Source organism: Grampus griseus (genome assembly GCF_964374135.1).
Source record: "Grampus griseus genome assembly, chromosome: 13".
NCBI classification, from domain to species: domain Eukaryota; kingdom Metazoa; phylum Chordata; class Mammalia; order Artiodactyla; family Delphinidae; genus Grampus; species Grampus griseus.
In genome coordinates, this window is record NC_139007.1 from 9,966,785 (window position 1) to 9,992,422 (window position 25,638).

Genomic DNA, 25,638 nt, shown 5'->3' on the forward strand with positions numbered 1-25,638 from the left:
TTAAAGACACAATCGAGGGAATTCCCTGACAGTCCAGTGGTTAGGGCTCAGCGCTTTCGTTGCCAGGGCCTGGGTTCGATCCCTGGTCCTGAAAGCCACTGGATGTAGAAAAAAAATAATGACAATTTAAAAGTAAAATGGGCAAAAGACTTGAATAGACATTGCTCCAAAGAAGATATGCAAATGGCCAGTAACCACGTGAAAAGGTGCTCAACATCAGTAGTCATTAGGAAATTGCAAATCAAAACCACAATGAGGGACTTCCCTGGCAGTCCAGTGGTTAGGGCACCATGCTTCCACTGCAGGGGGCACGAGTTCAATCCCTGGTCGGGGAACTAAGATCTCACATGCGGCACAGTGTGGCCAAAAAACGAAACAAAACAAAAAACACAATGAGATACCATCTCACACCTGTTAGGATGGCTGTTAACAAATGATCAGAAAATAGCAAATGTTGAGAGCGCTGTGGAGAAATTAGAACACTTAGAACTGCTGGTGGAAACGTAAAATAGTGTAGCCACTTTGGAAAACAGTATGACAGTTCCCCCCAAAATAAAAAGTAGAGTTACCATATGATCCAGAAATTCCACGCCTAGGTATATATTCAGAAGAACTGAAAGCAGGGTTGAAGACAAGTTCAAGGGTCATGTTCACAGTAGCATTATTCACAACAGCCAAAGGTGGAAGCAACCTAAGTGTCCATCAACAGATGTATGGATAAACAATGTACATAAATACAATGGAATATTTTTCAGCCTTTAAAAGGAAGCAAATTCTGACACACTCCAACTTGGACGAACTTTGAGGACATTATGCTAAGTGTATGATTCCACTCTACTACTGGTCAAATTTACAGAGACAAACTAGAAAGGAAGTTGCCAGAAGTTGGGGGGACGTAGGAATGGGGAGTTATTGTTTGATAGGCAGTTTCAGTTTTGCAAAATGAAACACAGTTCTGGAGGAGGATGGTGTTAATGGTTGCACAACAATGTGAGTGTATTTAATGCCACTTTACACTTAAAAATGGTTAAGATGTTAAATTTTATAACAATTTATTATTTATTTTTGGCTGCGTTGGGTCTTCATTGCTGCATTCTGGCTTTCTCTAGTTGCGGCGAGCGGGGGCTACTCTTTGTTGCGGTGCACAGGCTTCTCATTGCAGTGGCTTCTCTTGTTGTGGAGCACAGGCTCTAGGTGCGTGAGCTTCCGTAGTTGTGGCACATGGGCTCAGTAGTTGTGGCGCACGGGCTTAGTTGCTCCGCGGAATGTGGATCTTCCCGGACCAGGGCTTGAACCCATACCCTCTGCATTAGCAGGTAGATTTTTTTTTTTTAATTTATTTTATTTATTTATTTTTGGCTACGTTGGGTCTTCATTGCTGCGCTCGGGCTTTCTCTAGTTGCGTCGAGTGGGGGCTACTCTTCATGGTGGTGCGCGGGCTTCTCATTGTGGTGGCTTCTTTTGTTGCGGAGCACAGGCTCTAGGCGCGCGGGCTTCAGCAGTTGTGGCTCGCGGGCTCTAGAGCGCAGGCTCAGTAGCTGTGGCGCACGGGCTTAGTTGCTCCGCGGCATGTGGGATCTTTCTGGACCAGGGCTCGAACCCTTGTCCCCTGCATTGGCAGGCGGATTCTTAACCACTGCGCCACCAGGGAAGCCCGGCAGGTGGATTCTTAACCATTGCACCACCAGGGAAGTCCCTGAACAATGATTCTTAAACCTAGTTGGACATCAGAATTCCCAGTAGAGCTTGTAAAAGCCAAGCTTTATGACAAGCAATTCTGATTCAGTTGCCCTGGAAATGTCTTGGCATCTATGTTTAACAAGCTCTGTAGGTTATTCTGATGCTCAGCCAGCTGAGCTTGCCTTGCCTTCATAAATATCCTTCATAAATATCCATTGTCTCAGTGGCTTGTGGCAGAAACAAAGCTGTAATTAATTTTACAGTGTGTGCTGGCTCAGGAACCTAGAACACAAAAAATTTGTATTGTTGAAGATTGAAGTACTAGAGCAGTTCAGTTGTGCAGAAAAGTGAACTCATTCTGTTACGGAAATTCAAGTCTAAAAGCGATTCCAACTTCCAATGAGAGGTGAACTATGACGATTCGTGGGCAAGACCAAATGCTTTTCAAATGTAAACTTTGGGCCTACGTGAATGCCTGTGACAAGTATATAGATTGAGATCCTATACTTTTATGCCATAGAGAAAGAATGCAACTCTTGGGGCTTCCCTGGTGGTGCAGTGGTTAAGAATCCGCCTGCCAATGCAGGGGACACGGGTTCAAGCCCTGGTCCGGGAAGATCCCACATGCCACAGAACAACTAAGCCTGTGCGCCACAACTACTGAGCCTGCGCTCTAGAGCCTGCGAGCCACAACGACTGAGCCCGTGTGCCACAACTACTGAAGGCTGCGCACCTAGAGCCCGTGCTCCGCAACAAGAGAAGCCACCGCAATGAGTAGCCCGGGCACCGCAACAAAGAGTAGCCCCTGCTTGCCACAGCTAGAGAAAGCCCGCGTGCAGCAACGAAGACCCAATGCAGCCAAAAAATAAATAAATTTATTTAGAAAAAGAAAAGAATGCAACTCTTTTGATCTAGAACATCGCTTTTTTTGGCCGTGCCACGCAGCATGCAGGATCTTCCTTGACCAGGGTTCGAACCCGTGCCCCCTGAGCTGGGAGTGCGGAGTCTTAACCACTGAACCACCACCAGGGAAGTCCTAGAACCTCACTTTTGACTGTTTCTGACCTAGATCAACATTTTTCAAACTGCTGGTTGCAATTCATTATCAGGTCATGAAATTAATTTTTTGTCATACATAGTACTATTCTCTGAAACTTTTGTTTCAGTAATTCATATACACATTATATTTCATCAATTTTAAGATGTATATTTTTTCTATATTTATCATCTCTAAATTGGTGTGTCCTATAATCAATAATATCTTACAGTCATAATTGGCAGCATTTGTGACTTCCAATTTAAAACATCTTAGGTGCAATGAAATGCGATGTGTGTTTGTACTGTATTACAACAGAAAATATATTTCTTACTGTGGATCCTAACCAAAAAAGTTTGGAAAAGACCAATCTGTTTGAATAGCACTACTCCCTGATGGGAAAGCCTCCAATACTTTAGGATTCTTTTACATCTGTGTATTCCTCAAAGTAAATTTTCTAAAAAGCTTTTAAAAACAAGTCTTATTGGTCTCTTCCTATGCTGTAACTTAAGTGATGTGATTAAAATGTAATTCCAAGTTGCTGTTCAGCATGGATCTCAGGTATTCTGACTTCCCAATGCCTTTCTGTCAAGTGGGTTTTTTCCTCCTAAGGAAAGGTCCTCCTTTCCTTACCCAGAGGTCCTACACGGGATAAAAAGTGTCTCCATCCCTTCTAAACAATGTTTCTTTTGGCTTAACCTTCAGTTCCCACTCCCACCCTTTGTTGACCGTTTCATGCTAAGCATTTATGGAGTTGCTATGCTTTTCAAGTGTTTGCTAGACTAAACAACTCTTTTTTAAAATCCAGTGCCTCATAATTAATTCATTTTTAGTCTTTTGTTGGTTGCTCTTTGAATTCTCTTTTAGAGTTGGTCTGTACCCTGTTAATACATGGCCAATTGAAATTTTAAAATGCATAAATATACATAAAAAACACACCGCCTAACTTTAAAAGGAAACATTTCTAGATTATACTGTATTTAATACAAGATCAGACTGTGTGCGTGTGTGCAGGCATGCAGTGTTTCAAACAATGAAAAGAAACTTACAGATGTTATTTCCAATTTCACACAGAACCACCTCAAGCGGAGGGGGGGCAGTTTAACACACTTCAGAGACAGTTATCAGAGCTTTGAAGAACACCCATAAGGAGTTATATAAAATATGAGAAACTGAGTTCCAAGAGATGCATTCCCTAACCTCAACATAAAGACAGTATGAGAAAATGTTTTCTACACCCAACCATGACTGAATAAAAACTACATCATTTATCATTAGACGTTATACTGAGTTGCCAGTTTCTACACAGAATCCTGTAGGAGGCTAAACAGAGAAGTCCAAAGGGTCAATCAGGAAGGTAGGACAATAGCTAAAGTGAGGGGCTACAGGTCAAGTCTGGGTCAGGCCCTTGCTTTGTTGCCATGACATAGCTGCACCCCTTACATCTAAATGGTTACAACCTAGGCCTCATAAAATGTTGCAGATGCCCTCACCAGCGGGCTGAGAGGACCACATCCTCAGCTTGGGTGGCTCCAGACAGCACTGACTGGAACTCAAACTCAGACTGCTTATGTGGTAACCCTACTAGTGCAACACCAACTAGGGTATTCTCGCAACCACAGGATTTTATTGAAAATTTAACCAAGTGGATTTTTTTTTTTTTAAGTAGCCATCCATTGCTTAACCTATGGAAACCACAGTTGCAGGATCATACTACGCTTGTAGTATGAAAAGCCTTGTCTTGGCTTTTGCTACCAGTTACTCTCACTAGAATAAACAAAACTACCTACTTTTGACAAAGTCATTTTAAAATCTATTTGGCTTTACACAAGCAATAACCTACACTTTACACAATGTCTCAAAAGAGACTGTGCCAAAGGCAGTATCCAAACTGTGTATGTTGTAAAGTTTGACAAAAAGCCAAAAGTACCTGAACTCTCTTAGGGAAACGATGATTGGTTAAAATAGAAAATGTAAATTCCTTACACAAAGACTTTACGCCCACCGTGACTTTATTAAGTGGCAGAGCAAAGTTTTTGTGTGTGCTCAAAAAGGGTAAGTAAATTTAAAGCTATCACCTACTTCACCTTGCTTTAACCAAGCATGATAACAATTTTCATTATGACTACCTTGTGATTAAAACGGTAAAGGATGGCATAGGTTATAGTATTAATTAAGTGAATGTGCAATTGGCGAGACCATCAAAATTAAACAGCAGTTCTCTAGTGCAATACCACAGTCCCCTGTTTTGGGACCTGGTTTGTTTAGTACGTATCAATAATTTAAGTAAAACTACAGAAACATAAAATATTAGATGTGTAAATGACAAAGTCCACACTTTTATTTAACATGCTAGGTAGCAGCCTCCAAATTCAGAATTATCTCAACAAAATGATGAAGTATACCAGAGATGTAAATATAAACTCCCAACAACTGAGTGTTTAAAATTAATCACACAGCGGTGTCTTGGATGGGGTCCTGGGACAGAAAAAAGGCCATTAGTAGAAAAAACTGGCGAAATCTGAATAAAGTCTGGAGATTAACCGTAACAACCAATGTTGGCTTCTTAGTTTTGATAAATGTTCTGTGGTAATGCAGGATGATAACATCAGGGGAAACAAACTAGGTGAGGCATAGATGGGAAATCTTACCTATCTTCACAACTTTTCTATAAATCTAAAGTTATTCCAAAATAAAGATTTGTAAAAAAAGAAAAAATAACGATGCAATACAGTTTAAAGGAGATCTTCCTAAAATATATTTTATATTAAAAAAATCAGGTAATGACTCAGTTCTCATGGCTGGTCAGTGAGAGTGAGGGCAGGGGTGTCCCACCGCTGTGCCCAGGCATGGAGGGCTGAGGATGGTGCCTAGTAACAGTGACTCTGGCTGTCACTCCTGTTTTCTGCCATTTTATATATTCACATATATATGTACATATATATACACGTTTTCTTTTTCATGATATAATTTACCCTTTTAATATGTACAATTCAGTGGTTTTTAGTAAATTCACAAGGTTGCACAACTATCATCACTATTTAATTCTGGAACATTATCATCACCGCCCCCCCCAAAAAAAGCCCATACCCCTTAATTAAAGGTTACTCCCTATTCCCCCCTCTGCCAGCCTCTGGCAAATACCAATCAACTTTGTCTCTATGGATCTGCCTATTCTAGACATATCATATAAATGGAATCATACCAAAAATATGTATATATATTTATCAGGTAATGCTTGTTTACCATAATCCACAAGTACAATGCAGTTGCTGAAAGTAACTGTGATCTTCCAAACAACTGTAATAATAAAAGTTTCCTTTTGGGACTTCCCAAAGTGATGCAGTGGATAAGAATCTGCCTGCCAAAGCAGAGGACATGGCTTGGAGCCCTGCTCCTGGAATATCCCACATGCCATGGAGCAACTAAGCCCGTGAACCACAACTACTGAGCCCCCGTGCCACAACTGCGGAAGCACACGTGCCTAGAGCCTGTGTTCTGCAACGAGAAGCCACCCCAACGAGAAGCCTGTGCACACTGCAATGAAGAGTAGCCCCCGCTCACCGCAACTAGAGAAAGACTGTACACGGCAACGAAGACCCAATGCAGCCAAAAATAAATACATTAAAAATAATAAATAATTTTAAAATTACCTTTTATTGGCTACTTACAGTAGGCCAATCCACTAACTCGCTGCATCCTCACAACAATCTTACGAGATAGATAGTATCGTGCCCACTGGCTAGATGAAGAAAGGGACATTTGCCCATTTGCAGCACTCTGATCATCTAGTCCAAATGTATCAATTAAGGAAACTAGGAAATTTAGGAAACAAGGTGACTTTATCTCTTGGGTCACATTAATAAAGGTACACTCTAGGTTAAGAAACCAGTCTTTTACGCATCCGCAGCCATAATATGTTTAATTTTGGTGAAAACACTTTAAAGCTATAAACTGTGAGGGAGAACGGCATGGGAAGAATCTACGTCAAGAAACAGCTGTAGCCTACGACCAGTCCCTCCCATCAGGAAACCTGCACAAGCCTCTTAGAAAGCTTCATCCACCAGAGGACAGACAGCAGAAGCAAGAGGAACTACAATCCTGCAGCCTGTGGAACAAAAACCACATTCACAGAAAGACAGACAAGATGAAAAGGCAGAGGGCTATGTACCAGATGAAGGAACAAGATAAAACCCCAGAAAAACAACTAAATGAAGTGGAGACAGACAAACTTCCAGAAAAAGAATTCAGAATAATGATAGTGAAGATGATCCAGGACCTCAGAAAAAAACGGAGGCAAAGATCAAGAAGATGCAAGAAATGTTTAACAAAGACGTAGAAGAATTAAAGAACAAACAAACAGAGATGAACAACACAATAACTGAAAGGAAAAATACACTAGAAGGGATCAATAGCAGAATAACTGAGGCAGAAGAACGGATAAGTGACCTGGAAGACAGAATGGTGGAATTCACTGCTGCAGAACAGAATAAAGAAAAAAGAATGAAAAGAAATGAAGACAGCCTGAGAGACCTCTGGGACAACATTAAACGCAACAACATTCACATTATAGGGGTCCCAGAAGGAGAAGAGAGAGAGAAAGGACCAGAGAAAATATTTGAAGAGATTATAGTCGAAAACTTCCCTAACATGGGAAAGGAAATAGCTACCCAAGTCCAGGAAGCACAGCGAGTCCCATACCGGATAGTTTCCAAGGAGAAACACGCCGAGACACATAGTAATCAAACTGGCAAAAATTAAAGACAAAGAAAAATTATTGAAAGCAGCAAGGGAAAAATGACAAATAACATACAAGGGAACTCCCATAAGGTTAACAACTGATTTCTCAGCAGAAACTCTACAAGCCAGAAGGGAGTGGCATGATACACTTTAAGTGATGGACGGGAAGAACCCACAACCAAGATTACTCTACCCGGCAAGGATCTCATTCAGATTCGATGGAGAGATCAAAAGCTTTACAGACAAGCAAAAGCTACAAGAATTCAGCACCAACAAACCAGCTCTACAACAAATGCTAAAGGAACTTCTCTAAGTGGGAAACACAAGAGAAGGAAAGGACCTACAAAAGCAAACCCAAAACAATTAAGAAAATGGTCACAGGAACATACATATCGATAACTACCTTCAACATGAATGGATTCAGTGCTCCAATCAAAAGACACAGGCTTACTGAATGGATACAAAAGAAGACCCATATATAAGCTGTCTACAAGAGACGCACCTCAGACCTAGGGACTGAAAGTGAGGGGATGGAAAAAGATATTCCATGCAAATGGAAATCAAAAGAAAGCTGGAGTAGCAATACTCAGATAAAATAGCCTTCAAAATAAAGAATGTTACAAGAGACAAGGAAGGACACTACATAATGATCAAGGGATCAATCCAAGAGGAAGATATAACCATTATAAATATATATGCACCCAACATAGGAACACCTCAATACATAAGGCAACTGCTAACAGCTGTAAAAGAGGAAATCGACAGTAACACAATAGTGGTGGACTTGAACACCTCACTTACACCAATGGACAGATCATCCAAAATGAAAATTAATAAGGAAACACAAGCTTTAAATGACACAACAGACCAGACAGACTTGATATTTGTAGGACATTCCATCCAAAAACAGCAGATTACACCTTCTCCTCAAGTGCGCATGGAACATTCTCCAGGATAGATCACATCTTGGGTCACAAATCAAGGCCCAGTAAATTTAAGAAAACTGAAATCATATCAAGCATCTTTTCTGACCACAATGCTATGAGATTAGAAATGAATTACAGGGGAAAAAAACGTAAAAAACACAAACACGTGGAGGCTAAACAATACGTTACTAAATAAACAAGAGATCACTGAAGAAATCAAAGAGGAAATCAAAAAATACCTAGAGACAAATGACAATGCAAACAGGATGATTCAAAACCTATGGGATGCAGCAAAAGCAGTTCTAAGAGGGAAGTTTATAGCTATACAAGACTACCTCAAGAAACAAGAAAAATCTCAAATAAACAATCTAACCTTACACCTAAAGGAACTAGAGAAAGAAAAACAAAACCCAAAGTTAGCAGAAGGAAAGAAATCATAAAGATCAGAGCAGAAATAAATGAAATAGAAACAAAGAAAACAATAGCAAGGATCAATAAAACTAAAAGCTGGTTCTTTGAGAAGATAAACAAAATTGATAAACCATTAGCCAGACTCATCAAGTAAAAGAGGGAGAAGACTCAAATCAATAAAATCAGAAACGAAAAAGGAGACGTTACAACAGACACTGCAGAAATACAAAGCATCCTAAGAGACTACTACAAGCAACTCTATGCCAATAAATTGGACAACCTGGAAGAAATGGACAAATTCTTAGAAAGGTATAACCTTCCAAGACTGAGCCAGGAAGAAAGAGAAAATATGAACAGACCAATCACATGTAATGAAATTGAAACTGTGATTAAAAATCTTCCAACAAACGAAAGTCCAGGACCAGATGGCTTCACAGGTGAATTCTATCAAACATTTAGAGAAGAGCTAACACCCATCCTTCTCAAACTCTTCCCAAAAATTGCAGAGGAAGGAACACTCCCAAACTCATTCTATGAAGCCACCATCACCCTGATACCAAAACCACACAAAGATACTACAAAAAAAGAAAATTACAGACCAATATCACTCATGAATATAGATGCAAAAATCCTCAACAAAATACTAGCAAACAGAATCCAACAACACATTAAAAGGATCATACACCATGATCAAGTGGGATTTATCCCAGGGATGCAAGGATTCTTCAATATATGCAAATCAATCAATGTGATACACCATATTAACAAGTTGAAGAATAAAAACCATATGATCATCTCAATAGATGCAGAAAAAGCTTTTGACAAAATTCAACACCCATTTACGATTAAAACTCTCCAGAAAGTGGGCATAGAGAGTACCTACCTCAACATAATAAAGGCCATATATGACAAACCCACAGCAAACATTATTCTTAATGGTGAAAAACTGAAAGCATTTCCTCTAAGATCAGGAGCAAGACAAGGATGTCCACTCTCACCACTATTATTCAACATAGCTGAATATTCAACCTATTCAACATAGTTTCCTAACCACAGCAATCAGAGAAAAAAATAAAAGGAATACAAACTGGAAAAGAAGTAATGCTGTCTCTGTTTGCAGATGACATGATCCTCTACATAGAGAATCCTAAAGATGCCACCAGAAAACTACTAAAGCTCATCAAATTTGGTAAAGTTCAAGGATACAAAATTAATGCACAGAAATCTCTTGCATTCCTATACACTAATGATGAAAAATCTGAAAGAGAAATTAAGGAAACACTCCCATTTACCACTGCAACAAAAAGAATAAAATACCTAGGTATAAACCCACCTAGGGAGACAAAAGACCTGTATGCAGAAAACTAAGACACTGATGAAAGAAATTAAAGATGATACCAACAGATGGAGAGATATACCACGTTCTTGGATTGGAAGAATCAATATTGTGAAAATGACTGTACTACCCAAAGCAATGTACAGATTCAATGCAATCCCTATCAAATTACCAATGGCATTTTTTACAGAACTAGAACAAAAAAATCTTAAAATTTGTATGGAGACACAAATGACCTCGAATAGCCAAAGCAGTCTTGAGGGAACAAAACGGAGCTGGAGGGAGACTTCCGGGAAGATGGCGGAAGAGTAAGACGCGGAGATCACGTTCCTCCCCACAGATACACCAGAAATACATCTACGCATGGAACAACTCCTACAGAGCATCTACTGAAAGCTGGCAGAAGACCTCAGACCTCCCAAAAGGCAAGAAACCCCCCACGTACCTGGGTAGGGCAAAAGAAAAAACTAAACAGAGACAAAAGGATAGGGACGGGTCCTGCACCAGCGGGAGAGAGCTGTGAAGGAGGAAAAGTGTCCACACACTAGGAAGCCCCTTCGCGGGTGGAGGCTTCGGGAGGCGGAGTGAGGGAGCTTGGGAGCCGCGGAGGAGAGCACAGCAACAGGGGTGCGGAGGACAAAGCGGACAGATTCCAGCGCAGAGGATCGGGCCGACCGGAACTCGCCAGCCGAGAGGCTTGTCTGCTCGCCCGCCGGGGCGGGCGGGACTGGGAGCTGAGGCTCCGGCTTTTGTCGGAGCGCCGGGAGAGGACTGAGGTTGGCGGCGTGAACACAGCCTGCAGGGCGTTAGTGCACCGCGGCTGGCCGGGAGAGAGTCCGGGGAGAAGTCTGGAACTGCCGAAGAGGCAAGAGACTTTTACGTCCCTCTTTGTTTCCTGGTGCACGAGGAGAGGGGATTAAGAACGCTGCTTGAGAGAGCTCCAGGGACGGGCGCGAGCCGCGGCTAAAAGTGCGGAGCCCAGAGACAGACATGAGACGCTAGGGCCGCTGCTGCCGCCACCGGGAGGCCTGTGTGCGAACACAGGTCACTAGCCACACGCCCTTCCGGGGAGCCTGTGCAGCCCGCCACTGCCAGGGTCCCGGGATCCAGGGACAACTCCCCCGGGAGAACGCACAGGCGCGCCTCAGGCTGCAACTTCTCGCCGGCCTCTGCCGCCGCAGGCCCGCCCCACACTCCGTGCCCCTCCCTACCCCCGGGCCTGAGTGACCCAGAGCCTCCGAATCAGCGGCTCCTTTAACCCCGTCCTGTCTGAGCAAAGAACAGACGCCCTCCGGCGACCTACACGCACAGGCGGGGCTAAATCCAAAGCTGAGCCCTTGGGAGCTGTGAGAACAAAGAAGAGAAAGGGAAATCTCTCCCAGCAGCATCAGAAGCAGCGGATTAAAGCTCCACAATCAACTTGATGTACCCTGCATCTGTGGAATACCTGAAAAGACAACCAATCATCCCAAATTAAGGAGCCCTGTGGATGAAAGGCTCTTGGTGCTGCAGCCAGGAGTCAGTGCTGTGCCTCTGAGGTGGGAGAGCCAACTTCAGGACACTGATCCACAAGAGACCTCCCAGCTGCACATAATATCAAACAGCAAAAATTTCCGAGAGATCTCCATCTCAACGCCAGCACCCAGCTTCACTCAACGACCAGCAAGCTACAGTGCTGGACATCCTATGCCAAACAACTAGCAAGACAGGAACACAACCCCACCCATTAGCAGAGAGGCGGCCCAAAATCATAATAAGTCTACAGACACCCCAAAACACACCACCAGACGTGGACCTGCCCACCAGAAAGACAAGATCTAGCCTCATCCACCAGAACACAGGCACTAGTACCCTCCACCAGGAAGCCTACACAACCCACTGAACCAAACTTAGCCACTGGGGACAGACACAAAAAACAACAGGAACTACGAACCTTCAGCCTGCAAAAAAGGAGACCCCAAACACAGTAAGATAAGCAAAATGAAAAGACAGAAAAACACACCGCAGATGAAGGAGCAAGATAAAAACCCATCAGACCTAACAAATGAAGAGGAAATAGGCAGTCTACCTGAAAAAGAATTCAAAATAATGATAGTAAGGTTGATCCGAAATCTTGGAGATAGAATGGACAATAGAATGGACAAAATGCAAGAATCAGTTAACAAGGACCTAGAAGAACTAAAGATGAAACAAGCAACGATGAACAACACAATAAATGAAATTAAAAGTACTCTAGATGGGATCAATAGCAGAATAACTGAGGCAGAAGAACGGATAAGTGACCTGGAAGATAAAATAGTGGAAATAACTACTGCAGAGCAGAATAAAGAAAAAAGAATGAAAAGAACTGAGGACAGTCTCAGAGACCTCTGGGACAACATTAAACGTACCAACATTCGAATTATAGGGGTTCCAGAAGAAGAAGAGAAAAAGAAAGGGACTGAGAAAATATTTGAAGAGATTATAGTTGAAAACTTCCCTAATATGGGAAAGGAAATAGTTAATCAAGTCCAGGAAGCACAGAGAGTCCCATACAGGATAAATCCAAGGAGAAATACGCCAAGACACATATTAATCAAACTGTCAAAAATTAAATACAAAGAAAACATATTAAAAGCAGCAAGGGAAAAACAACAAATAACACACAAGGGAATCCCCATAAGGTTAACAGCTGATCTTTCAGCAGAAACTCTGCAAGCCAGAAGGGAGTGGCAGGACATATTGAAAGTGTTGAAGGAGAAAAACCTGCAACCAAGATTACTCTACCCAGCAAGGATCTCATTCCGATTTGATGGAGAAATTAAAACCTTTAGAGACAAGCAAAAGCTGAGAGAGTTCAGCACCACCAAACCAGCTCTACAACAACTGCTAAAGGAACTTCTCTAGGCAAGAAACACAAAAGAAGGAAAAGACCTACAATAACAAACCCAAAACAATTAAGAAAATGGGAATGGGAACACACATATCGATAATTACCTTAAATGTAAATGGACTAAATGCTCCCACCAAAAGACACAGATTGGCTGAATGGATACAAAAACAAGACCCATATATTTGCTGTCTACAAGAGACCCGTATGCTAACACATATATATGGAATTTAAGAAAAAAAAAAATGTCATGAAAAACCTAGGGGTGAAACAGGAATAAAGACAGACTTACTAGAGAATGGACTTGAGGCTATGGGGAGGGGGAAGGGTAAACGGTGACAAAGCAATAAAGAGGCATGGACATGTATACACTACCAAACGTAAGGTAGATAGCTAGTGGGAAGCAGCCACATAGCACAGGGAGATCAGCTCGGTGCTGTGTGACCGCCTGGAGGGGTGGGATAGGGAGGGTGGGAGGGAGGGTGACGCAAGCGGGAAGAGATATGGGAACATATGTATATATATAACTGATTCATTTTGTTGTGAAGCTGAAACTAACATACCATTGTAAAGCAATTATGCTCCAATAAAGATGTTTAAAAAAAAAAAAAAAAAACGGAGCTGGAGGAATCAGACTCCCTGACTCCAGGTTATACTACAAAGCTACAGTAATCAAGATAATATGGTAGTGGCACAAAAACAGAAACATAGATCAATGGAACAACATAGAAAGCCCAGAGATAAACCCACGCACCTATGGTCAACTAATCTACGACAAAGGAGGCAAGGACATACAATGGAGAAAAGACAGTCTCTTCAATAAGTGGTGCTGGGAAAACTGGACAGCTACATGTAAAAGAATGAAATTAGGGTGTTACACTCCCTAACACCATACACAAAAATCAACTCAAAATGGGTTCGAGACCTAAATGTAAGACCGGACACTATAAAACTCTTAGAGGGAAACATAGGAAGAACACTCTTTGACATAAATCACAGCAAGATCTTTTTTGATCCACCTCCTAGAGTAATGGAAATGTAAACAAACAAATGGGACCTAATGAAACTTAAAAGCTTTTGCACAGCAAAGGAAACCATAAACAAGACGAAAAGACAACCCTCAGAACCGGAGAAAATATTTGCAAACGAATCAACGGACAAAGGATTAATCTCCAAAATATATAAACAGCTCATGCAGCTCAATATTAAAGAAACAACCCAATCCAAAAATGGGCAGCAGACCTAAATAGACATTTCTCCAAAGAAGACATACAGATGGCCAAGAGGCACATGAAAAGCTGCTCAACATCACTAATTATTAGAGAAATGCAAATCAAAACTACAATGAGGTGTCACCTCACACCAGTTAGAATGGGCATCTTCAGAAAATCTACAAACAACAAATGCTGGAGAGGGTGTGGAGAAAAGGGAACCCTCTTGCACTGCTGGTGGGAATGTAAATTGATACAGCCACTATGGAGAACAGTATGGAGGTTCCTCAAAAAACTAAAAAGAGAGCTGTCATATGACCCAGCAATCCCACTACTGCGCATATATCTGGAGGAAACTATAATTCAAAAAGATATATGCACCCCTATGTTCATAACAGCACTACTTACAACAGTCAAGACATGGAAGCAACCTAAATGTCCTTCAGCAGATGACTGGAGAAAGAAGATAATGGTATATATACACAATGGACTACTACTCAGACATTAAAAAAAAACAAACCTATTTGCAGCAACATGGATGGACCTAGAGATTACCATATAAGTCAGTCAAAGACAAGTATCATGATATCCCTCATATGTGGAATCTAAAAAAAAAATGATACCAATGAACCTATGTACAAAACAGAAATAAGACCCACAGATAGAAAACAAGCGTATGGTTCACAGGGGTAGGAGGTAGGGGGATAAGTTAGGAGTTTGGTGTTAACATACACACACTTTTACATAAAAAATAGGGTATTTTCCAAACATGGTCACCATAACATCTCCCCTCCCACATGCTCTTACTACAACATGATGGTGACACTCCTCTTACCTAGAGTTGGGGGTCTATGGCATGAGCCAGTGACTACAGCAGAAGTGACGTTATATGAATTCCAAGGCCGAGTCCTATAAATGGTAATAAGGCTACTACCTGGTTCCCTTGGGATACTCACTCTTGGAACCTAGCCGCCATGCTACAAAGAAGCCCAGGCCACATGGAACGGTCAGGGGTAGGTATTCCAGCTGACAGTTCCAGCTGAGGTCCCAGCCAGCATCGATTGCCAGACAAATGTGTGAGAAAGCCTTCTAGATAGCTCCAGGCCCTATCATGGTTGGACTGCAACTGAGAAATCCTGAGGAAGAACTGGTCTAGCTGAGCCCAGGGGACCCCCCCGAACCATGAGAGGGTAATTCTTGGGGTCATTAAGAGGCATTTAGCATAGAAAACTGGGACACCTTCCATCCTGTCCCTGCTCACACACACCTGAAGCCAGCCAGGGCCTGGTACACAGGTGATGCTACTCCAAGTCACTTTTGTTCACAAGCCATATTCCCACACACACAACCGCACTCCCCCACCAGTATCAGCCTATTCAGGGGAATTGAGGCTTCCCAACTGCACAGAGAGGTCTCTATCACGGCCAGGAAAGACTTCAACATTTTGTAGCAACAGCCTTGTATAGTGTGTTGATCAAAGACAAGACAGCAAAATCAACCCATGATGGACACTTGCCCACAGGACACAGGGCTCTCCTGATCCCTAACATTTTTAAAAGTTTTTTTTGAGATATAATTCATATACTATAACATTCACCTCTTTTAAAAAAAAATTTTTTTTTTGGCTGCATTGGGTCTTCGTCGCTGCACACGGGCTTTCTCTAGTTGCAGCAAGCGGGGGCTACTCTTTGTTGCGGTGTGCGGGCTTCTCATTATGGTGGCGTCTCTTGTTGTAGAGCACAGGCTCTAGGCACATGGGCTCAGTAGTTGTGGCTCATGGGCTCAGTAGTTGTGGTGCACAGGCTTAGCTGCTCCGCAGCATGTGGGATCTCTGGCTCGAACCCGTGTCCCCTGCATTGGCAGGCAGATTCTTAACCACTGTGCCACTATGGAAGCCCAACATTCATTCACCTCTTTAAAGTATACAAGTCAATGTTTTTGAGTACATCCACAGTTGTGTAACCATCACTAAATTTTAGAACATTTTTAATCACTGCTTTCTCTATGGCTCTGTTTAGTCTAGACATTTCATATAAATGGGATCATACAAAAAAAGAAAAATAGATACCCAGGGACTCCCCTGGTAGTCCAGTGGTTAAGACTCCGCGCTTCCACCGCAGGGGGCGTGCAGGTTCAATCCCTCGTCAGGGAATTAAGATCCCGCATGCTGCGTGGTGAGGCCAAAAACAAAAAGAAACAAAAAAACAGATAACCAACAAGGACCTACTGTATAGCACAGGGAACTAACCTCAATATTTTTAACAACCTATAAGGAAAAAGAGTCTAAAGAAGAATAGCTATAACTGAATCACTTCGCTGTACACCTGAAACACAACAGTTGTAAATCAACTACAATTAAAAAAAAGAAACAGCTGTAGGAACTGCAAATGTTTAGCTCAGATGTGACTAAGTATTCATTGGTGTCCTCAAGTAAATTAGTGATTCTTACAGAAAAGGGAATGACATTGTTTAATTATTCCAAAAGAATAGCCTAGGTATGATTTTTTTTGGCTGCTTCGGGTCTTATAGGTATGATTTTTAATTACCAGCAGTCAAGTTTAAGTAAATATCAAGAAAAAATGTCATCCAGCAATGGGATGATTTAGGAGCCTCTCCATCCCTCAGTCTGTCATCTGTAATAGGAGTATAGTATCTGCCCCTACAAAGAATGTTGTGAGGATTCAATGAGATGTCTCTGCCCTCCAATATGACCACCACACACACTGATGAAGTAATCAAGCAAAAATTTCAATGAATATATTCAAAGTTGATCCGAGTAGTTTACATTAAAAGGCTTTTAGGTTTTCTTAGACTTTTCTGATTCTATGTAATTGTTACGAGGCCAAGGTAAGCCTCATATATGGAGATGTCTAAGAAGTAATGCAATGTTTTCACATCCTCTAATTCAGTAACTTCTACTTATCCTTCAGATCTCAGCTATTTCTGACAAATACCGTCTCTAGCCAACCTAAATTATGTCCCTTTCACTCTCCTCCCTCATAGTATCCTCTTTCCCTTCAGAGCATCACCAGAACTCAAAATTATCTACTTATTCAGTTAGTACCCAGCTCCCCCAGTATATTATATAAACTCAAAGGGCAAGAACTGTGTCCATTTTGTTCACAACACTAGGCACAAATGTCAGTGTAACACTCACTTAGTCAAATTAACTTTCTTCCTTGAAAAATTAGTATCAAAATAAAATTTAGGGGCTTCCCTGGTGGCACAATGGTTGAGAATCTGCCTGCCAATGCACGGGACACAGGTTCGAGCCCTGGTCTGGGAAGATCCCACATGCTGTGGAGCAACTAGGCCGGTGAGATACAATTAGTGAGCCTGCGCGTCTGGAGCCTGTGCTCCGCAACAAGAGAGGCCGCGACAGTGAGAGGCCCGTGCACCGCGATGAAGAGTGGCCCCCGCTTGCCGCAACTGGAGAAAGCCCTCGCACAGAAACGAAGACCCAACACAGCCAAAAATTTTAAAAAATAAAATTAAATAGTAAAAAAATAAAATTTCACTTAATCTATTACTAACAGTTCATCCACTTCGCAAAACAGTTCAGCAGTTTCTTAACAAAGGTAAGGTATATGCTTGCCAACAACTAAGCAATCCCACTCCTAAGTATTTAAACAAGTAAAATGAAAACCTATAGTCACACACAAACCTATATGTGCATATTTATAGCAGTTTATTCGTAATTAATCCCAAACTGGAAACAACCAACATCCCTCAGCTGTAAACAACAGTCATTAAAAAGGAACAGATTACTGATATATGCCAAACAGATTAATCTCAAATGCATCTTGCTAAATGAAAGAAACCACTCAAAAGGCTACATACTGTATGAATCCAGGTATGTGACATGGCTGCAAAACAAAATTATAGGCACAGAATATATGTCAGTGGTTACCAAGGGTTAGAGGAAGAGAAGAGGGGCTGACTACAAAGGGGCACAGAGGAATTTCGGGGAAGGGGAGGGGTGATGGAAGTACTCTATATACCTTGATTGTGAACTGCATTTATCAAAACTTGCAGAACTACATACTTTAAAAGGGTGAATTTTAGTGTTGTTACCTCAATTAAAAAATGGGGAAAACTTCTTAAATCTCTTGCTTACTAAGTTTCCTAATAACTCTTTGCTTACTTGTAATTATTGTGACATTAACAGTTTTCTAATACTCTTGCTTACTTGTTATTGTAACATTAATTTAACAGTATCTTTGTTGTCATGTTTTTCCCACGGAGACCACAAACTGAGCTCTAAATGCTTAAGAGATACACGGGCCTGCTGAGGGCTGTCCAAGGTAAATGATAATTTCACTACTTATTTCACTCATTTCTGATGACTGCAGGACTACAGCATAACCTTCTATTTAGAAAAGGACAAAGCCATATGACCTTTTCAAGGTTTCCACTGGATCAGAGGTCAGTGATCTTTCAGGAGCCATGTAGCAATTTCCTAACAAAGTTTTCTTTTTTCTAAATCACTATCAACTGAGCAAGCAATGTCAAACTTCAATTGTAGTCTTAACTAGTCATGGAAGTTCCCAGAGGCTGGCAAATAACAGAGGACTCCGATGAAGTGAAAAAAGAACAGAAGTCATGAAATGTAAAACCAGATCAGGAAAAGAAAATTTCAGGAAGGTTAAAAAAAAAAAAAAAAAGGAAAATACATCTTATTCTTCCCTCTGTCTCATGAAAGTGCATGTTCTCCCCCAATCACAGGATTGAGCACTCATGCTGTTCACTCCCTTCAAGACAGTTCCTAACTGTAATGTAACTTTAATTCTCTACTATACTTATTTCACAATGACAAGCATCATCTATCAATGAATAACATGAAAGTGCATCTTGACACACAAGAAATTAGTTGTCACCCCTTTTCTACAGTTGCCCATTTCAGGAACTGTGAATATACAGCCAGGAACAGCTTCTTCTTGAGCTCAGTGCTCAACTCAGCGGAAAAGTTAACTAAGGTAAATACATTTTAATAAAAAGAAAACCCATAGTCCTGTCCTGATAATATTCAAGATTTTTACACCACATTCTGCAAATTACTGAAAATCAAGAACTCTTCACCACTTAGGCAGTTAGCCTTTGTTGGGCACATCAGACAGAACTCAAATAACCAGATGAATTGCTCTTGCTCTTGAAAAAGCTGCATCTTCAGAAACTGCATCTCATCAGACCTCAAAGTCACGCTCCTAATTTGGCAATTTATTATCGACACTTTCCAACAAGATTTGTAAGGCGTAGTCAATTTACACTTTTGTCTAAAAAAGAACATTTAAAACAAATATTCAAAAAACTAAGGTGATTTCAGTTGTTTTGAGGGCCACGGGAATATTTACACATCAGTCTCCAGTTAAAACATTTTGAAATTACCACACTGAAACAGATTAATTAGTTCAGAGTAAGTTGTGTCATCCAGATAGCTGAGCTCTTGATGCATCTGAGATTTGAGATAAATTATCAATAATTAACTGTAGGAGAATTATAAGCATAAAATTATTGAGTTCTGATCTAGCCAAAACTCACTTATTCTAGACTATTCTGGGAATAAAGGGTGAGTATTCACAATACTTTTTTGAAACTGAGATACACATTACTGGCAATCTGTTAAACTCCTGAACCAAAATGCCTTTCTCACTTTTCATATTCTGAAATCACACCAGAATTCCTGGCAACAAATTTCAACAAGATTCCATCTGAGAGTCCTTACACTGTTATTTCAACAGCTGACCAATGTAGAATGTGGTTTAGGGACTTCTCTGGTGGTCCAGTGGTTGAGACTCATGCGCTCCCAGCGTAGGGGGCGCAACGTGCCACAACCAAAGGTCCTGCATGCAGCAACTGAAGATCCTGCATGCCCCAACTAAGACCCAGAGCAGCCAAATATTTAAAAAAATAAAATGTGGTTTAAGGTCAAGCACCAGTTTGTTTTATAAATCTGCTGGTTAATCAGCTCATATACATGGAAAGGCAATTAGTGGAAAAAATTCAAGTGAGCAAAACACTCCTTCATCCAGAACCTAGAAATCCCAAGTTTCAAACTGTAGTTACCAGTAGGTGGTGCTCAAAGAAATTACATACAGACTAGAATCCATGTAGTATGCAAACTGCCCTACTCTCCCATTTAATGAAAAGCAATTTTCTGCAGTGAAACCTTCATTGTGGGGAAGTCAAATCCCTTGGTAAATCCTACAGCTGTGAGATATGCGTCTATCAGCTACCATTTATACTAGCCAGCAATGCTTAAAAATCCTATTCTTGCCTCTGATCTTCATAGTAAACACTATTACTTGTCAAAACATTAAGGGGCAAGCTGGGGACAAAATCTTTTAATCATTTAGAGCCCTTACCAAGGGCCTCATGTATAAGTGAGAAAACATTTTACCCAGGAAAATTTAAAAAGAAAAAAATGCTCCAATTGCAGTTAATTCACCTGTGTACACCCTACAGGATGCTATTAGCCAAAAAAGCCTGTAGGATTAGGTATCTGGTGATTTCACCAGTTCCAGCTACCTTAATTTCTCTTTCATATCCTAAAAGCAAAGATATCAAACACAGAATTAGACTGTTTCCTCAAATGCACAAGTGTTTAGATTTACCAAATATCAAAACCAGGTATTTACATCAGACAGTTGTCAGTTATACCCTAGATCAATTACTATTAACTGCGACCACCTAGTTTTTCCCCTTTGTGACCAGTCCCTTGCAATTTACAGGTTACCAAATTATTATAGTTAAGAGCTGTTTTCACCCTGCCCAAATGTCAAATTTCAGCAACTTTCAAATTATAATCTTCCAACGTTCCTTTCCAGTAAGTACTTTTTAAAATGGAACTTCATAAAACATTTTCAAACTAGAATTTAAGCTTCGCCTACACTCAGTCCCAAATGGACCTTAGTATTTACGATCATACCTCTTTAAACTGTTTTAATCTCCTGGGTGGCAATGTTCTTCTCTTTACCCAACCTTGCTCATTAGATGAAAATTCCTATAGAAAGTGAATTTCTATTTAAGTGACAGGAAACACACTTAGCTTCCAACATCTTTTATTTTTTCCTAGAATCTGGATACAATAACTCTAGCAGGGCAGTGCTCAATACTACTTAGGCTTCCCATTTTAGGTTAATTACTTGAATATTGTAAATGTGAATGCACTTTCCCATAACTGGGAACTTAAGTTTGATGTAACTCATTTACTCAATACTTATGTAACCATACAAAATTTTATATGCAACATGAGCTTTCATATTATAGAATTTGACCTTCTTACAAACTAGCTTATGTAACAGTTACTTTGCTTATCCTGTGTTGTACCAACGCGTTTCTATGACTTACTTCGACAGGTGAATTCTCCTTACACAAGGGTAAGAAACCTGAAGCTCCAACCATAAATACAAAATTCATTGTTTCAGCAGACTTAATACCAGAAACAGATTATGGACAACTCTTACCTAAGTAGTTAGTACTATAGGAAGTTACAGTGTTGACCAAAAGAAAACACAGGCTTCTCATTAAACTTTTTTAATGGGTCTCAAATTCTGTGACAGATTTTTGGTCAAGTTGTTTCCATTAAAAAGTACTGATTTTAAAAACTAATAACTTAAAACTGCCACACACAAAACAAATGGTCCACAACACATTCTCCTTTCCTTCTGAAGGTTTTACGATGCATTGTTATCATTAACCAGTCTTTTGCTATTAAACTTAAATGGCCAATTGAGACAAACAGTTCTGAGACCGTTCTTCCACCACTGATTAAGACTGGGGTGGCAGGTATTGGGGATAATATTCATTTAGCCCTCTGAGCTTTCTGGGCAGACTTGGTGACCTTGCCAGCTCCAGCTGCCTTCTTGTCCACTGCTTTGATGACACCCACAGCAACCGTCTGTCTCATGTCACGAACAGCAAAGCGGCCTATTAAAACAAATATTACCATTAGAAACACTTTTTCCCCCCAAACCTTTAGAAAACTTTTTAATTACACCAAAAAAGCATCCTTACCCAGAGGAGGATAGTCAGAGAAGCTCTCAACACACATGGGTTTGCCAGGAACCATATCAACGATGGCTGCATCACCAGATTTCAAGAATTTGGGGCCATCTTCCAGCTTTTTCCCAGAACGACGATCAATCTTCTCCTTCAGCTCAGCAAACTTGCAGGCAATGTGAGCCGTGTGACAATCCAGCACAGGTGCATAGCCAGCACTGATTTGGCCTGGATGGTTCAAGATAATCACCTGGAGAGAAGACTTGCATTTAATGAGTCTCAAAGACACTTAAAGAGTTACAGCAGTAAATAAAAACCTGTCACTTCAGTGTTACCTGAGCTGTGAAGCCAGCTGCTTCCATCGGTGGGTCATTTTTGCTGTCACCAGCTACATTGCCACGACGAACATCTTTGACAGACACGTTCTTGACATTGAAGCCCACATTGTCCCCAGGAAGGGCTTCACTCAAAGCTTCATGATGCATTTCAACAGACTTCACTTCAGTTGTCACATTGACTGGAGCAAAGGTGACCACCATGCCAGGTTTGAGAACACCAGTCTCCACTCGACCCACAGGGACAGTGCCAATACCTAAAATGTTTACAAATAATAATAAATACCTCTTATGAAGAGACGTCATAGCAACCCAAACAGGTTCTAATCGTAACGTTCAACTTACCACCAATTTTGTAGACGTCCTGAAGGGGCAAACGCAAGGGTTTGTCAGTTGGGCGAGTTGGTGGCAGGATGCAATCCAGAGCTTCAAGCAGTGTGGTTCCACTGGCATTGCCATCTTTACGAGTGACTTTCCATCCCTTGAACCACGGCATCTAAAACACAAGACAGTCAGTGCTACCATCAAACGCGCCTTTCTGGGACAATCCTAAAACTCTTGAAAATCACTTACGTTAGCACTTGGCTCCAGCATGTTGTCGCCATTCCAGCCAGAAATTGGCACAAATGCTACCGTGTCTGGGTTGTAGCCAATTTTCTTAATGTAGGTGCTGACTTCCTTTACAATTTCCTCGTATCTCTTCTGGCTGTATGGTGGCTCGGTGGAATCCATTTTGTTAACTCCAACAATTAGTTGTTTCACACCCAGAGTGTAGGCCAGAAGGGCATGCTCACGGGTCTGCCCATTCTTGGAAATACCTGCTTCAAATTCACCAACACCAGCAGCAACAATCAGGACAGCACAGTCAGCCTTTGAAAGAAAACAAGGCCACATCCTGTTAAACAAAAGCTCTTCAAATGGAGAAACTCATGGCTTTGCCAATGCAGAAAACAGGCCCAATTATTTTCAGAAGTTTTTAATCCTACAAACCTGGGATGTGCCTGTAATCATGTTTTTGATGAAGTCTCTGTGTCCTGGGGCATCAATGATGGTCACATAGTACTTGCTGGTCTCGAATTTCCATAGGGATATATCAATGGTGATACCACGCTCACGTTCAGCTTTCAGTTTGTCCAAGACCCAAGCATACTTAAAGGAGCCCTTCCCCATCTGAAAGGATTAAGGATGGTTACTTGGTAACTAAAACACGACCAAACTCCAGCATGAAATCCCTTCCCCCCACTTATTCCGAAGAAATGCTGCATTCCACTTAATATCGCTAAACTTGGGCGCATCCGCGTTTTTCTTGGAAGTTCGCGTTCCATGACTTGACCGCAAACTCCGCGACGTACCTTAACTAGTGCAAGTCGGATCTAGACCAGGGGCCAGTTTCTGGAAAATTACCACATAACGTACTTGCAGACAAGCTCCTTACACCATCCTGTTTCACCTACCTCGGCAGCCTCCTTCTCGAACTTTTCAATGGTTCTCTTGTCGATCCCACCACATTTGTAGATCAGATGGCCAGTAGTGGTGGACTTCCCCGAATCTACGTGTCCAATGACAACGATGTTGATGTGCGTCTTCTCCTTTCCCATTTTTGCTTAGGTTTAATGGTGGTTTTCACGACACCTAAACGGCGGGGGGGCGAACCCTTCAGATCACTGTCCCGGAGGCTCGGGGAAAAGCCACGATGCCAACTGCAAGCAGGATTATAACCGGCGCCCAGCTGACCCGACTCTGGTCAACCATCGAACGTGGCGGGAACACTCCCCCATCGCGAGGAAGGGCGCCCCTGGAGCCGCGAGGAACCGAGGTGCCAGGACAGCGCCCGTCCGCCGCGAGTTCACAGGAAGCAGCGCCGGGCAGGCATCGGCCCGATGCCTTTGTGTGGTGACTCACCCGCCGCTCCCTCCCGGGCCGCCGCGTCCTCCATTTTGAGGCCGTGCAGCGGGGCCGGGGAGCGGCCATCTTTCCGCGCACGCAACTGGTGCCGAGCGGGGCGGCGCTCGGCTCGCCCTGCCGCCGCGGCTCGCGGGCCCCGCCTCGCCCCAACGAGGCTGCGCCGGCATGTGCGCCGGCCAGGCGGGCCCGCTGCCCTCCGCGCCTCGCGGCGCCCCCCCCCCCCCGAAACCGACGAGCGCCGAAAAGCCTGTCCTGTCAGACCCCGGCCGGCCTCGGCTGAACCGCCCAGAACGGAAAAAATCCGCGGCCGCTTGAGTTAAATAGCGGGGGCGGACGAGGCGGGCGAGAAGGCGCGGCGGGATCCCCACACAGCGGCCACAACGTCCCTGCCAGGCCTCCACCGAAGCACGAGGCCAAGGGGTTTCGAAAAACCGCCAAGGCCTCGAACTCTACCCGCACCCAAAATTCGGCTTCAAGAACATGGGGAGGGGGCCCAAGGGCCCGGTGGGAGAAAAAGGCACGCAAAGGCCGCGGCCGCCCGCCGAGGCCAGGCCCACGGAAGCCACACCCGGAACTCACCTGTATCCTGGCGGCAAACCCGTTGCGAAAAAGAACGTTCACGGGGCCTACGGCACTTATATATGGTCCTCCCCCACCCTCGGGAAAAGGGCGGAGCCAGCACACGACACCACTTTCCCAGTTTACCCTGCGCCACCTCCACCAGGCACCCATTCGATCGCCGTCCCCTCCCCCCATTTCTCGGGGACCGTGGGCGATGTGCGCTCAGCCCACTGACGAGCACACGGTGTCTCGCGCATGCTCCTCTTGACCCAGAGGATGACGAGAGTGTGTGGGAGGGGGGCGGGGACGAGCGCTCCCTCGGCTCCAGGTTCGTGGGAGTTTATCGACGGTCCCTGGGATTCCCCCGGGCAGAGGCGAGTCCTCCTTTTGTATGAATTACTCTCAGCACAGCTGGGGGGGGGGGGGGGTGGAGCGGCTAGGAGGCACCCCGGCGGGCACGTCCAGAATCTTCCCTGTACCGTTCCTGGTTTAACTGGAAAGGCGGACCGAGGTTGGAGTATTCCTTCACCCCGCAGTTCATCTCTAGTCCTCAGACTTGCCGTCTCACAGGTCCGGGGCCAGCCCCTCGAGCCGCTTCCTCTGCCGGGGCTGGCTTCTCCCCCGCCCCTG

At 42.8% G+C, this 25,638-nt stretch overlaps 1 protein-coding gene across 1 annotated transcript; it reads right to left on the minus strand.

Annotated features, from left to right (window-relative positions):
- Positions 1–21,726: 21,726 nt before the first annotated feature.
- On the minus strand, positions 21,727–25,153 carry EEF1A1 (eukaryotic translation elongation factor 1 alpha 1). Its single transcript, XM_082668648.1, has 8 exons — positions 25,027–25,153; positions 23,997–24,174; positions 23,533–23,712; positions 23,116–23,412; positions 22,888–23,038; positions 22,543–22,799; positions 22,223–22,457; positions 21,727–22,135 (listed from the first exon to the last, which is right to left on the minus strand). The coding sequence occupies exons 2-8, from the start codon at positions 24,138–24,140 to the stop codon at positions 22,011–22,013; spliced, it is 1,389 nt and encodes a 462-aa protein (XP_082524774.1). The 5' UTR covers positions 24,141–24,174; positions 25,027–25,153; the 3' UTR covers positions 21,727–22,010.
- Between the last annotated feature and the right edge of the window lie 485 nt (positions 25,154–25,638).

Coding starts and splice junctions, on each gene's coding strand:
- EEF1A1 (XM_082668648.1), bottom strand. CDS start 24,140: ATGGGAAAGGAGAAGACGCACATCAACATCGTTGTCATTGGACACGTA. Junction 23,713..23,996: donor TCGAGAAGGAGGCTGCCGAG/GTAGGTGAAACA, acceptor TAATCCTTTCAG/ATGGGGAAGGGCTCCTTTAA. Junction 22,800..22,887: donor GGACGTCTACAAAATTGGTG/GTAAGTTGAACG, acceptor TAAACATTTTAG/GTATTGGCACTGTCCCTGTG.